The following is a 13,448-nucleotide window of genomic DNA, read 5'->3' on the forward strand; positions in this document are numbered from 1 at the left end:
ATTAAGACTCAGACACTGTTTTATAAGCTGCATAGAGTTGAGCTCAGGGATTTGCTCCCATTTAGCCACAAGAGCAGTGTGAGCTCAAGCACTGCTGTCGGTCAATAACACCTGGGTTTTAGTTGTCTTTCCAATTCATAACAAAGTTATTTGGTAGAGTTGGAGTCAGATCTCTCAGCCATAGCCATACATTTCTAAAAAATTTGATTTTGAATTAATTTGATTTATTCAGTTTACTGTCCAACATATTTTCTGTAAGGTTGATTTGCTATCGTGAGGATCCAAAGGCTGTTAAAGCCCACTTCATCTTGACAGGATTATAACTGAGGTGGGGAAAAACGGAATCATTTCAGAGTAGTTTTAACTTCTGGTATCTTCTACACGGGGGTGCAAAACGAGAACATGTAGTATTCATTACAAACGGTTGGAGGCAGTAATGCACCAATTATTGCCCGCTTGCAAACCACACGAAGAAGAACTATTTTCGGTGAGGATTGTTTCCCTGGGTGTTACCTGAGAGGCGGCACATTCTACGCTGTGTGAGCAATAACTTCTAAATGATTTGCCAAATTGAACTATTGTGTGTATCATCCATGACCCTTTGTGTGACATTAAGTCTGAATTAATCGGTGTAACTCATAGAGGACCAAACAAACTCTGGAAGAAAGGCCTGCCTGACAGGTTATACAACGGGAATATTTCCCTCTGGCTATATCACCATTTTTATTTTTTTCGGCTCATGTTATTTATCGGTCTTGACCACAGAGGCAATAGAGAAAACGTGGACGGTGTTAGCTTCATTCGCTGCCCAATGTTGAATTTAACCGTGTTGACGGTTTGACAGTTAGTTGGCGTTGATCGATACAAGTGACGGAGTCGGGAAATATAACGTCGTAGCAATAAAATGACGGAACGGTCCTCGTTGTTGTTACGTAAACAATTAGCAGGTAAGTTCGCTAACTGTCGCTACTGGACCTTATTTCAACTGTACATTACGTTACAGTCACACCATTAGTTCATTCGTGAACGTGTTCTTTGATTAGCTTGTGTTCTTAGGTACACATACAGCTGGTGGCACGCACGTTTAACGTTACAGACAAGCGTACCAGACAGCTGTTAGAGAGGCTATGACTCAGGCTAGTTGTTGCTCAATAACCAGGGAAGGAATTTCAAAATCACCACACGCACACACACTACTGCGCGTGCTTGGATATTCAGCTACCAGCTAAGCATTGCTCGGTGTCTTTTCAGTATATCAGCTAATTTGATCAGCTTACTACTCCTGTTGATAAAACCCGATGTCAAACTGTTTAAGATAACATTACATCAGTCTAATTGTGACTTTACATTTTCAGAGCTCAACAAGAACCCGGTGGAAGGCTTTTCTGCGGGTCTCGTAGATGATGATGACATCTATCAGTGGGAAGTGGTGGTCATTGGACCTCAAGACACGTTATTGTGAGAGAAATCACTAACCAGTGGACTTACTTTCCCTCATAATCTCTATTATAGATATTAACACCATCCTCTTTGTGATTTGTAGTGAAGGAGGTTTCTTCAAAGTTGCCTTAACCTTCCCCCGTGACTATCCTCTGAGGCCTCCCAAGATGAAGTTCGTCACAGAAATCTGGCATCCAAATGGTAAGAACTAAATGGAAATATAGCCGTACATGGCCTCATTTCAGGGGAATGGACTACATACTCTGTGTTGGTATTTTAATATTCAAACAGCAGCTACTAGTTGCTGTGAGTGTATTAGTGGTAATGGTATTACGATATTTATGGTAAAGATGCCTCGACGAGAGTCTCTTACTGTAATTCAATATGTTGGGTTTGACTTTTGCCGAGTGCAGAGCTGCAGAATGGAACCTGATCTTCTGCTTTAGTACAAACGTGTCAGTAAGGCCGGGCAATATGGCCAAAATCTACAATCCTGTTATCGGTATTTTTAAATTGAATTAAGAACTACATACATGCACATTAATCCGGTGAAGACAATAGCTTGATTTAACTACACTGGGGTATTCCCGCGAGCAGAATTCTGATCAATTCAGGTTTTTCATAAAAATGTGCTTGTTATTATCAATTTAGAAGACGGAATTGTGTACCCTGTCATCTAATGTATTGATTTCATCACGACATGAGTCCATTGAAAGACGATAGAATTGTGAAATTGAATTATCGCGCAGTCCGACGTGTCGGTAATCTCTGTGTGTGTGTTCCTGTTTTTCTACCAGTGGCAAAAAATGGAGACGTCTGCATCTCCATCCTGCACGAACCTGGCGAGGACAAGTACGGCTATGAGAAGCCCGAGGAGCGCTGGCTGCCCATCCACACAGTTGAGACCATCATGATCAGCGTTATCTCCATGTTGGCGGACCCCAATGGAGACTCTCCTGCCAACGTAGACGCAGCTGTAAGTAAAACATTTAATGTTCAGCTGTCTTGGAACCTTTTTGCACAAAATGTTGTGGCCAAGAATTAGGTAGAAAGAAAGGACGAGGGGACGTCACGGCCGCACTAAGGTTATCGTTGGTGAGAGTTTGTGTTGTATCCTGCAGAAAGAGTGGCGGGAGGATCCTAAAGGAGTTTTTAAGAAAAAGGTGGCACGCTGTGTGCGGAGGAGTCAAGAGATGGCTTACGACTAAGGCCCGACTGCAGCCATCAACACAGTAAGTACCACCAGCTGTCAGCATTCATCGTAGTGCTGAGTTACTGCTTATCTAGGCGATGTCTTTCCTTGTGAAACCATACATGCAAACCTAGATGTTCATTGTTGTTTCAGATTGGAACTGCACAGGGGATTGACTAGATGACCACGGGGCCCTCGGCTAGTCACCCAAACAAGAAAAAGACTGGCAGGAAAAGTTTAAAGACCCATATCTCTCTCCTCATTTTGTTTTCTTGCAGTTTGAGGGTTGATATTTATGAATTATGCTGAATGGCAGAGGCTGCCAAAAGTACAATATTTCCACCATCTATTGCACCAGACACTTTCTGGCCAAGCATCCACGTTTCACTCACAGGAAGATTAATGATACAGCCGGAGACTCTCTCTCATGTACATACTCGTCAGATTTGAGGAGAAATCCCCTTTTGACAAATGCATGTTATTTAGTTTACATTTATATTGACCTATTTATTTAGAGTGAGGCTGTTTTAAGATAGCATATCTGTTTATGGAGGGTTTTTTGTTTGTTTGTTTTCAACCTGCCACACTGAGCCATCCAGTCCACAGCTATTTTAATCAAATATGCAATTTTGCAGTATTTGCAGTCACACTGGCTCTCATTTCCCTGCACACCCAAAGTGCTCTGCAGAGAACGTGGTCCTTCTTCTCCCTGACGGGCAAACTTCTCACCCAGCGCTGCCTTAACGTTGACTGCCAGCAAAGGAAATGCATCTTCAATAAGGACTGCAACTGAAGGCCTGTTTAGAATCCAAAGAGAATACACCAATAAATATATATATTTGAACAAACATGCTGCTTTGTTTTTTTACTTGTGTAAATATAAAGGGTGTTGGTCGTTGCTTTGGTGAACTGTCAATATGCTTTTGAACACTGCATGTGTACAGAGAATGCATTCACCATGCCTAAGGGAGAGGAGGTATGTTATTGTGCAGCAACACTGAAATAGGCCTTTTTACAGAAGACATTCTGAGATGCACAGGCGGATATAATGAAAATAGCGGCTGAACTTCATTTAGCGGCTCCAGTTTCAGGGTCCTGGTTCTACTCTCACTGTAGATTTCTTTTTTTACAGCCACTTTAATGGCAACACTTTCTACTATTAAAAGTCAGTCTACTGTAGTAAAGGCTTATACAAACATGGTCTGCTGATCAAGTGACTTAATACAGTAATTGCAATTTGTATGCTCAGTATGGACACCATTTGAACAGGTATGCAGTGGCACCCACTTAATGAACTCTACATTGTGAAAACTAGTAATAAACTTTATTGTGGACATGTGAGTGAGTGGTCAAATATTTATACATCTTCATCTTAAATTAACAGTTTACTAAAATCTAACTTCGTTCAGAGCTACTATTAATCACAACTCAGCAAATATGGGCACTGTTTTAAATGTGAGGTGCAATATAAAGAGAACACAGTACCACATCATTTTCCAATCTCCATGATTGCTTTATTGAATTAAGCACCAGCTCAATATGGTCAACATCCAAACAAGTGAAGATATATCCTTAAACTCAACGATTATAAAATCATTTTAGCAATGCAGAAGCAGCCCCCCCCACCCCAAAGAAAAACCCTTCCATCTTGCAGGTGTAGAACAGAAACTGAGTCCTGAGTCGCTCACTGTCCAGGAGCAGACAGACTTTTGTTCATGAACTGCCTTTTGACAAAGCATACCCACCACTGGAAAGAAAGAAGAAAAAAACATGTGTTAAGAAAAGTATCTGAAGCTCATGCACTCAAAGTACCTGGGGCAAAACAGGCTACAGATTATTACTCAATATGTTGATATGCATATTGATACAATGGATGTGCTATATAAATGCTCCATCAACGACATCTGGATGTACTCACAGGCTGCTGTTGAGCCTTGAGGAACAGCTGCCCCCTCCCCTCGTGTAATACTGGACTCACCTTGATGGGTTTGTCTGTCTGGGGATCAAACACGCGATCACATAGCCTCAAGCCGGTCTCCTGGCGGATCTGCTGGAGGTACGCCCTCATCGTCTCTGGAAAAGGTTGCGCAGTCAGTATTATCATCACACTACTACTACGGATGATACAGCACTTCAAACCTCAGATCTTTAAAGATGATGGGGCTCTGGTCAACATTGCTATTTTGGGATTGATATTACTTCAGACTGGGGGTTAAATTAAATATGAGAAGGGTACTGTCTCTATACTGGGGAAAACAGGGAAGTGACACAACAGAAGAGCTGGTTGATGGTGCTGGTTTCTTACCGTCCTCTTGCTTGTTTGCAGGTTTAACATACATAGCATTGAGAGGGAAGCCAGGTTCTCCAGGAATGGGGAAGTTAGTGATGCCCAGAGTGTACATCTCCTTCTCTCCCTGGCCCCTGGAGCTGCACTGTAAACCGCAACCAAACACACCAATGCAAAGGGTTAGATCGGTCACCTGTCTGAAGGAAGTAACACCCATTTCAACAGGCATTTAAGCAGCTAATTCCTCCTCCCTGTGTTGAAGGAAAACAATACATTCTACTAATTGAATGACTCCTTAAAATCCCTTTGGTAGATCTTTATCCTTTGGTTGAGATCCCTGAGTAACACACTCCTTTAAATTGTTGCTGCTAGTATTATGAAACAAGGGTACAGTGTAGATTTTCACCACTATAAACTCTGTACATTTAAAAAATAAATTCAATTTACCTTCTGTAGCCTCTTCAGGCATTCAGAGATGTACAGTGTGACATAGATCAGCGTCCTGTCCGCCTCATTCTGAAAACAACACCACACACAAACAAAATAAGTATCTTTTCTAAAGCATGCATGTTATTAAAATGAGCACAGTTCCAGTCAGGTCTGAACAGTAAAAAGGTAACTCAGTTTAAAACCAGAGCAAATATGCATTGCTGAAGGGGAACAGGAAGAAGCAAGTTGGGGCATGTTGAGGAATCAACATGCACAGATGGTACAAGGCCCAGAGAGACTGAAGAGAGAACAGAGGAGCAGCCGTACCAGTGAGGTACATACTTGTCCCTCACTGTCAACATTTTTTTTAAACTTTGTGGTTTGATTTAGCTCTGTCGAATATCTGCAAGCAACACGGTTCTGAAGTTTTGTGTACACAAATGTTAGACATATTTGTTTACCTTAAATGAGGGATAAATGCACGCTGCCAATACAAGTGACACGACATGACTTACCTTGATTTCGTAGTTCTTAAAGAAAACATTGGCCTTGAAGTAGTAGATGGCCTCGTCAATGATGTCCGACTCTATACCTGAAATGGAAAAAATAGGTATCTGTGAATAAAAAGGCTCTCAAATCAATTCATAATGATGAATTAGGGAATTTACATTTAACAAGTGTTGTCAAACTATGTTTATCAATGCAGAGAGTCATTTCCTGTTTCGGGCAGCACATTTCCTTTTTTGATATGTGGTAAAGCTATATTTTGGATTTGTGATGACAAACTACTTTAAGAGACCAAGAATGTCCTGACAAACGCCACAACTTGGCACTCATTATTTATCTATGGTGAACATCAATTCATGAGCCCACCACAGACACTGACGAGCTGGAAACGGAGCGTCAAACGACATGAATGAAGAAGTTGAACTCTTCAGGCCATATATGGAGGTGAAGCTAATCCGTGCATCAGGAACGTGTCACAACAAGGTAACAAACCCAATAACGTACAAACTAAACGTAGCGTGTGTTTCTGTAATGTTTGTGTTGATTAGTATGACTGTACAGCCTTACCGTCTCCTCGAGCAGGCCCCTTGAACTGGGTTTTAAGAGGAAGCAAAGCCATGTTCCCCACCAGCCTGGTGTCGGGGACCATCAGCCCTGAGTGATACGCCTTAACAAAAAAAAAGAAAAAAAAAAAAAAAAAAGAGAGAAGACGAAGTTGCTTTAGTCATATTTACCAGGTAACGTTACATTTCTGGCAGTTAGCATGAGTGACATTTCAGCTACAGCTCCATCCGCTAGGGCTACGCTATCACGACACCAGTGTGTTTTATAGATACCAAACAAAAGATTTTGCAGAAAAGTCACAACGGGGAATTTAAGATTTCTGACATGTACAAACATCACTTCATCGCGAGCAAATGCTAACATGGCGAGCTCACGAGACTCGTCATCACAGCTAACGTTCCCTCGGAGGCCCTTGTGTCAACCAGTGGAGTTTATATGCATTTATGTTTGCTCGATGCCACACATTGGAAGCTTCTGCTAGTCAATAATCGTGTAGAATGTACTCACCGGCATGTTGAGTGATAAATACCAGTCCAACTGCACAGCGAGAGAAAAATACTAGCACGGCAGGACCCAGCTTCCGCCTGTCCCACCCTTCAGCTTTACAGGAAGTGGCCACGTGTCATGTAGCGTACCGTCCACACGGCGGAGCTAGAACACCAGTTTGTTTTCACACAGGAAGTCAAGTTTTATGTAATATTTTATTTAAAAAATATAGCATTAACAAAGGTATTTACCAACGACTTTTTAAAATTAAACATGGCCCTGAAATAATGAAACATGTATGGGTTAAAATCCCAAATATCTTCAAAGGGGACTGCAAAAAAAAAAAAAAAAAAACATATGAGCATAAACGATACAAGGTATTCATGATCTTCTGTCAGTCTTTTCTCTACACATGTTGTCCTTGCAGTTCCATGCTATTCTCCATCTGGAGTTGATATAGTGTATCCAGCTCAAGTCTGTTTTTTGCAGAATTCCTGGAGTCACTCTACTCCTCAGCTGTCTTGAAAGGCCTCATCATAATTTAGGTTATCGGGATCTTCATTAACCTCCTGTAGAAAAGGTAAGGATGGGAATAACAACAAATGAACAGAAAATAATATTACAATAATGGCTACATGCATTGTAATTACTTTACACCACATTTTTTAATTGTATTTCATTATGTTTTGTTTGTTTCTTCACCTTTGGCTCCTTAAATTCCAGGTCCTCTCCATACTGTATTGAGAAGTCAATATTTTGCAGTACTATGTTCATACCTTCCTCATCTGTGCGGTCAAAAGGCAGGAATCTCACCATACTGTAGTCATCAACCTGGACACACAGACATAAAGAAACATTTTAAAATTCTGATCCAAAATTAAATACAGCATCAAATTAAGGCCTTCACTTACCAAACCACAGATGGCTTTCGTCAGATTCTTGAACTTTTTGCTTCTGATGTTATCTGAGGTATCTTCCATCATTGAGTACATGTCTGGGTCCAGGTATCTAGTGGAAAAACAAAGCAAAACACAATGAATGCTAAACAAAACTTGATTAACTTGTAAACTTTTCTTTTTTAATAGATTTAAGTTTTGAAAAAATTAGGTTTGGACAATTTTATAAAAGTAACATTTAAGTCACGATAACCCTTAATATATTTCTGCCTTAGTTCCAACATTGAGGGTAATCATTAGTGAAGTTTCACGTGAACTGAAGATGCATAGCAGTGTTGTTGTGTACTCTTATAGTACTTACTTCTCAATCTCCTTCTTGGCTTTGGGACTAAGCAAGTCCATTTTCGTCATGATGTTTATTTGAGGGATCTCTAATAACACCATGGCACTCAGGGCGGCAATGACCCCTGAGATGAACTGTATGTGGAGAGGAGGGAAGATGTGAGACTCCATGTTTGCTTTCATTACCACATTAAGTGCACCCCAGTGCAGAAATAAGGTGTGTTCAAGCACAAACGGGAACCAGATGAAGAGATGAAGCCACTCAAAGAGATTGCCTGTTACCTTGAAAGACTCCACCATGAACTGGGAGTCTACCAGAAAGACCCCACACACCCGAAACTCCCGCTGATGGAGCTGCTCCACCAGCTGCTTCATTACAGGGAGGTGTGTATAAAGTTCAATCTGACCTGCAAAAGAAGCCACATGTCAAAACTGCGCTACAGCTGTAAAAACATAACTCTAATGCTGCATCTATACAGTGCTGACAGTAATTCATAATCGCATGTCATCCCGTCTCACCATCATTTACTTTCAACTCTTAACAGAGTGGGCCGGCACAAACAAAGTGGGTGAATCCACCTTGCGCTGGCTTCAGCATGCGTCTTGCCAAGATGTTTACCTGGGCAGTCGAACAGTATGTAGTCATCCTCTACATGACCCAGGCTCTCGTCTAGCCAGTCAAAGTTGTTGGCGAAGTACTCCATGCAGAAGACCAGGCCTCCGTTCGGGCCAAATCTGAGAGAAGGGTCCTCCATGACGTCATCCACCTGGATGAGCTCACGGATGTCTGCGGACACAGAAACAGTGAGATTGTCGGGTCGAACGAAAGAGCACCTGCTGTAAGTGTACTAAATGTAATAACAAGTAACAAATATCAGCGTGTGAATCACAACATACATGTCACAACGTTGTGCTGTGGTATTGTTTTGTACTTCTTTTGTCTTGTTAAGATTGACCATTATGAAGCCACATCTCAATGTTTTCACTGTAAAGCTTGGTTAGCCCTAAAAAACAATAATAAAGTAATAAATTAACTTAACTCTTGAATCTATTCTTACAGTTGTGTCTTTATTGTGTAACCCCTTTGTTCTGGGTTACATCCGGCTGAGATGTTCTCTTTGTAATGTAATAATGTTCTAAAACATGCTGTATTCACCTGCCATGACAGGGTAGTCAAAGTGCTCAGCTGCTGGGTCCAGATTGACCACATGAGCTGAGCGGTTAAGGGACCCTAAATGCTGGACCATGGTGGAGCAGTAGGTACTCTGAAATGACAAATAAAACTCCAACAATGACTAAATGAAAAAGGCAGACACTACTTCAACTTGATCGATGTGGATGTGGTGATAACACAGCCTCATGCCTTAGCACATCGCTTTAGCCGCGTAGCATAACAAGGCATTTCAGCACGTGTGACCAAAGGACTGGTGACTTACCTTACCGCTACCCGCCGGGCCCATCACTAGCTGCGCGTAACGAGGCATTTTGCCTCAATGAGAAGGTGTTGTGGTCAAGTTAAATAGCTTTTTTTCGGTAACTGTAGCTAGCTATGTTGTGTACTGATGCCTGAGTGCTTCTTCTTCTTCAGGGATATGCACACCGGTCGTAAGACTCACTACTGCCACCTACTGGCTCTAGACAGTACGACTAGAGGCGTTGATAAGAGCAGAAGAAGAAGAGGGCGAAGAGGAGGAGGAAGCAGCAAACTGACACCAGCGTGCAGGACTGCTGCAAACCTGCTTCTTATATACAAACCAAAACTGCTGCAAAACAAAACGTGTTACCAAACCGTGTTCTTATACACCACAGTCACGGCAACGGTACTGCTACTAGCTAGCTAAAAGACAATGTCTCGAGGCTGAATGGAGTTGACTTAACAATACTCATTGGTAGGTCCTCGTCACACTCCGTCTTGCACTCATATATTGCACCCTCGCAGGTCACGTAGACTTTATTTGCTCGATTGTGCTCTTGTGTTGTACTTTGACTCTTTAGCTGCTAACCGCAGTGTTTAGACCCAAGTTAAGCATCGCTTTAACCAGGCAGCAGAGTAGCGTTAAGCTATGATGATGATTTAACTACGAGCGACACTTGACAGGTTGAGCTCGGATTTAGAAGACCAGCCATTTGTATCTCTTCGGTGTGTAATAATAACTCGCCAACGCTACTGTCCAGCTGTGGGTGTGCTTTCAAACGTTGGCTGTCAGCGTTAGCAGTATTTATTTATTACAACGTGTTATGAGCAAATCATGGCTACTCTACGCTAACGCTAAACGTAGCTAGCAGTGCGACTACAGTGACTAATTGTAAACTTAAGGCAGACAGTGCTAGTTGATAATCTCAGGAAAGTCAACAACAACGTCTTCCTTAGATAAACAATGTTACTACTACTTGCAACATTAGACATCGTGATACTTCAGTAACGTTGTATTATTAATGCACAATGTTTTATTTTACTCTTAGATCGATAAGGATCAGAAACAGAAGACTGTCCAGAGAAATGCTAACCTCCTTTTGTTGTTGTGCCTCTCTTTGTTTTGTAGTGTTGTAGGCTATGAGTGTGGGTGATGGAGGACAGTCAATGTGAGGACTTGGACTACCTGATCCATGATGAGGATGCGCTCATTGAAGGCATTAGCAACCAGGTCTTATTTGTTGTGGTGCTAAGCATCACCTTCCTTGCAGGCATCCTCACTTTGCTCTGCAGGTAAATTTAAATCATTAAAATGAAAGTGGCCTGTACGGCAAGCTTTAGTTTAGCCTTTTCTTTGCCAGGTGTGTGTCACCGTTCCAAATAATTCAAGTGAAAGTTGTCTCGTCGGTGTGCGTAGCTCTATGTGCTGTTATGTGTCTATAATGTCTGCCTTTTCCACCTTCTTGCAGACAAGATTCGCAAAACATTCATCCTGAGAATCAGGAGCACGTTCGAGCCGTCCGACAACAGCTCCAAACCGAGCAGGTACGCAGGCAGACGCAACGCCAGCCTCTCCGCCAATATATGGTTAACAAAGCAGACAAACATTAAAATACATGAGATACACTTCTTATTTAAGTTCTACACAATGATGTTTTTACTCAATTTTGCAGCGAGAGAATAAGGTCTTACCCTGTATGGTTTTGCCGGATTGATGACTCTTTTTTTTATTTTTCATACAGTTGTTTGACGTATTTTTTTCAATCAGGAGATGCATTTCAAAATTGTGTGCTCCATGATGACTCACATATTCAACTTTCATATGTGTTTTTGATTTTTATGCATTTCATTTTTTTTTGTCAGGATGAGAATCCTCAGGCGGAGGCCAGGCAGCAGTACTACACAGACATGTCTTGTCCTGTGTGTTTACAGCAGGCCGTCCTGCCTGTGGAAACCAACTGTGGACACCTTTTCTGTGGTAGGACAGTTGTACAGTTTCTAGTAATGTAAACTGAGCAAAACATTACATTAGAGAGAAAAAATGAAGCAAATCTGTAATTGTATTATTCGTTTACTTAGCTGTATTCTGTTTGCACATGCTGGCATATCTTTAGATAATATGCAAAAGTCCGAATAACTATAGAATCCATTTGCAAAAGTTAAAAAGAATAGTTTGTTATATTATTTGTACTTATGCTTTGTTCATGTTGTAAAGCGATGTCTTTTTTTCCTGCATAGGATCCTGCATTGTAGCGTACTGGAGGTATGGCACATGGCTGGGTGCTATTAACTGCCCCATCTGCAGACAAATGGTGAGCCGTAACACATGTTGGATGTAGAATGATTAACCTGAGCTTTCAAATTACAATTTCTAGATGCCAGACTTGCAGGTAGCTGTTAACATTGCTATCTTCCAAATTTACCCAAAGAGATAAATGCTGAATTCTCATCTCTTAAGACTTGTACGCATGTTTGTCTCTGGTTGAAATTTCATTTTCAATGTAATTGTTTTCTGTTAGTTATTGTCAAAATCACGGGGACACAGTCTCTCCTCAGTCAAATATTTGTATTAATGTAGGTGTGCGGCACACAGATCGTTTTTTACACGAGTATTGCCATGTGCTAAGTTTTCCTCCCCCTTGCCCAGGTGACGTTGCTGTTCCCACTGTTTCATGAGCACACCACTCCTGAGAGGGTCCAGGAAGGGGGGGCAGAGCCTCAGCTGATATTAACGGACATCATCGATTACAACCGCAGGTTCTCAGGCCAGCCGAGATCTGTGAGTATACCACAGCGACAATACGATATTCATATTTAAATGACTACAAAAGTCATTCAAGTATGTTAAAAGTGTTTGAGTGTTAAAAACAAAAAGAGATGTTCCTTATGAATTTCCCGCCGGACTATATAATCTGTGGCCCTACCCGTATGAGATACCAGTACGCAGATGAACTTCTCGTAACATATTTTGTCCCCTCTGTCTTCTCAGTATATGGACAGGCTGCGAGATGTGCCCACCTTGCTTCGTCATGCCTTCAGGGAGATGTTCTCTGTGGGTGGCCTCTTCTGGATGTTCAGGATTCGGATTCTTCTCTGCCTCGTGGGAGCAATCACCTACCTGGCCTCGCCGCTCGACATCCTCCCCGAGGCCCTTTTCGGTCTGCTGGGATTCATTGACGATTTCTTTGTTATCCTGCTCCTCTTTGTGTACATCTCTATCATGTACAGAGAGGTGGTTACACAGAGACTGAACGGCTAGAGGTTCACTCACACAAGAGGCTTGCATCACTGCGGTGGACTTGTAAAGACGGAATGAATGAATGAACATAGTCGAGAGGTTTATTTTGAAGCCTGGGATCTTAGTTCATCACTGGAGAGGGGCTGTGAATATTCACTCTGTAGATATAATTCACCATCAATGCTTCATCGATTGAATGAGATCAAGGGGAACAACAACACTACATAAGACCTGTTACTCTGCGGTCAGCCAAGGGAATTGTTTTGGTCCATTAAAAGACTTGCTGGGCACCCCTAACTGAACACTCAACAGCCAGCTCTGTGTCAGCATTGCCAGTTATTTGGTTAATGTGCATGAACATAATGAAAACAACTGCAACACCGTGGTCTTGAATGTACTGTATAAACGGCACTGTCTTGATTATATGCATTTAAAGTTGGCTGCCTGCATTGAGATTGTTGAGTGTTGAACCATCTTCTTGTGGCTATTGCAGCTGGTTTGGTCCATTAAACTGATGATGCATTTATTTAATTAACCTGTGACTATGCATATTCATGATGACAGCGTTTTGTGCTTGTGAGAAAAATATTTTTGCTTCCAACCGTTTACATTTATTGCTGAGATCTGAACCTCTCTGCATGTATCCATGAGCT

The 13,448-nt window shown here is 41.7% G+C and overlaps 4 protein-coding genes across 4 annotated transcripts; 2 read left to right on the top strand and 2 right to left on the bottom strand.

Annotated features, from left to right (window-relative positions):
* The first annotated feature begins 762 nt into the window (after nucleotides 1-762).
* LOC306792416 (ubiquitin-conjugating enzyme E2 G1-like) lies at nucleotides 763-3,776 on the top strand. The gene is made up of 6 exons (XM_079289520.1): nucleotides 763-947; nucleotides 1,356-1,458; nucleotides 1,544-1,641; nucleotides 2,238-2,416; nucleotides 2,562-2,672; nucleotides 2,786-3,776. Exons 1-5 carry the CDS (start codon nucleotides 905-907, stop codon nucleotides 2,646-2,648), a joined length of 510 nt encoding a protein of 169 aa, XP_079145646.1. The 5' UTR covers nucleotides 763-904; the 3' UTR covers nucleotides 2,649-2,672; nucleotides 2,786-3,776.
* Nucleotides 3,777-4,189: 413 nt separating this feature from the next.
* On the bottom strand, nucleotides 4,190-7,041 carry arpc3 (actin related protein 2/3 complex, subunit 3). The gene is made up of 7 exons (XM_079289776.1): nucleotides 6,927-7,041; nucleotides 6,423-6,522; nucleotides 5,864-5,940; nucleotides 5,367-5,435; nucleotides 4,938-5,064; nucleotides 4,611-4,705; nucleotides 4,190-4,379 (listed from the first exon to the last, which is right to left on the bottom strand). The coding sequence occupies exons 1-7, from the start codon at nucleotides 6,930-6,932 to the stop codon at nucleotides 4,317-4,319; spliced, it is 537 nt and encodes a 178-aa protein (XP_079145902.1). The 5' UTR covers nucleotides 6,933-7,041; the 3' UTR covers nucleotides 4,190-4,316.
* A 77-nt stretch (nucleotides 7,042-7,118) lies between these two features.
* Nucleotides 7,119-9,721, bottom strand: gpn3 (GPN-loop GTPase 3). The gene is made up of 8 exons (XM_079290094.1): nucleotides 9,580-9,721; nucleotides 9,300-9,408; nucleotides 8,763-8,930; nucleotides 8,426-8,550; nucleotides 8,163-8,278; nucleotides 7,817-7,913; nucleotides 7,608-7,736; nucleotides 7,119-7,474 (listed from the first exon to the last, which is right to left on the bottom strand). The coding sequence occupies exons 1-8, from the start codon at nucleotides 9,625-9,627 to the stop codon at nucleotides 7,418-7,420; spliced, it is 849 nt and encodes a 282-aa protein (XP_079146220.1). The 5' UTR covers nucleotides 9,628-9,721; the 3' UTR covers nucleotides 7,119-7,417.
* A 109-nt stretch (nucleotides 9,722-9,830) lies between these two features.
* Nucleotides 9,831-13,298, top strand: rnf170 (ring finger protein 170). The gene is made up of 7 exons (XM_079289206.1): nucleotides 9,831-10,032; nucleotides 10,687-10,850; nucleotides 11,027-11,102; nucleotides 11,421-11,535; nucleotides 11,796-11,869; nucleotides 12,205-12,336; nucleotides 12,547-13,298. The coding sequence occupies exons 2-7, from the start codon at nucleotides 10,711-10,713 to the stop codon at nucleotides 12,814-12,816; spliced, it is 807 nt and encodes a 268-aa protein (XP_079145332.1). The 5' UTR covers nucleotides 9,831-10,032; nucleotides 10,687-10,710; the 3' UTR covers nucleotides 12,817-13,298.
* The last annotated feature ends 150 nt before the right edge of the window (nucleotides 13,299-13,448 follow it).

The sequence above is a fragment of the Melanostigma gelatinosum genome (assembly GCF_949748355.1).
Source record: "Melanostigma gelatinosum genome assembly, chromosome: 18".
NCBI lineage: Eukaryota > Metazoa > Chordata > Actinopteri > Perciformes > Zoarcidae > Melanostigma > Melanostigma gelatinosum.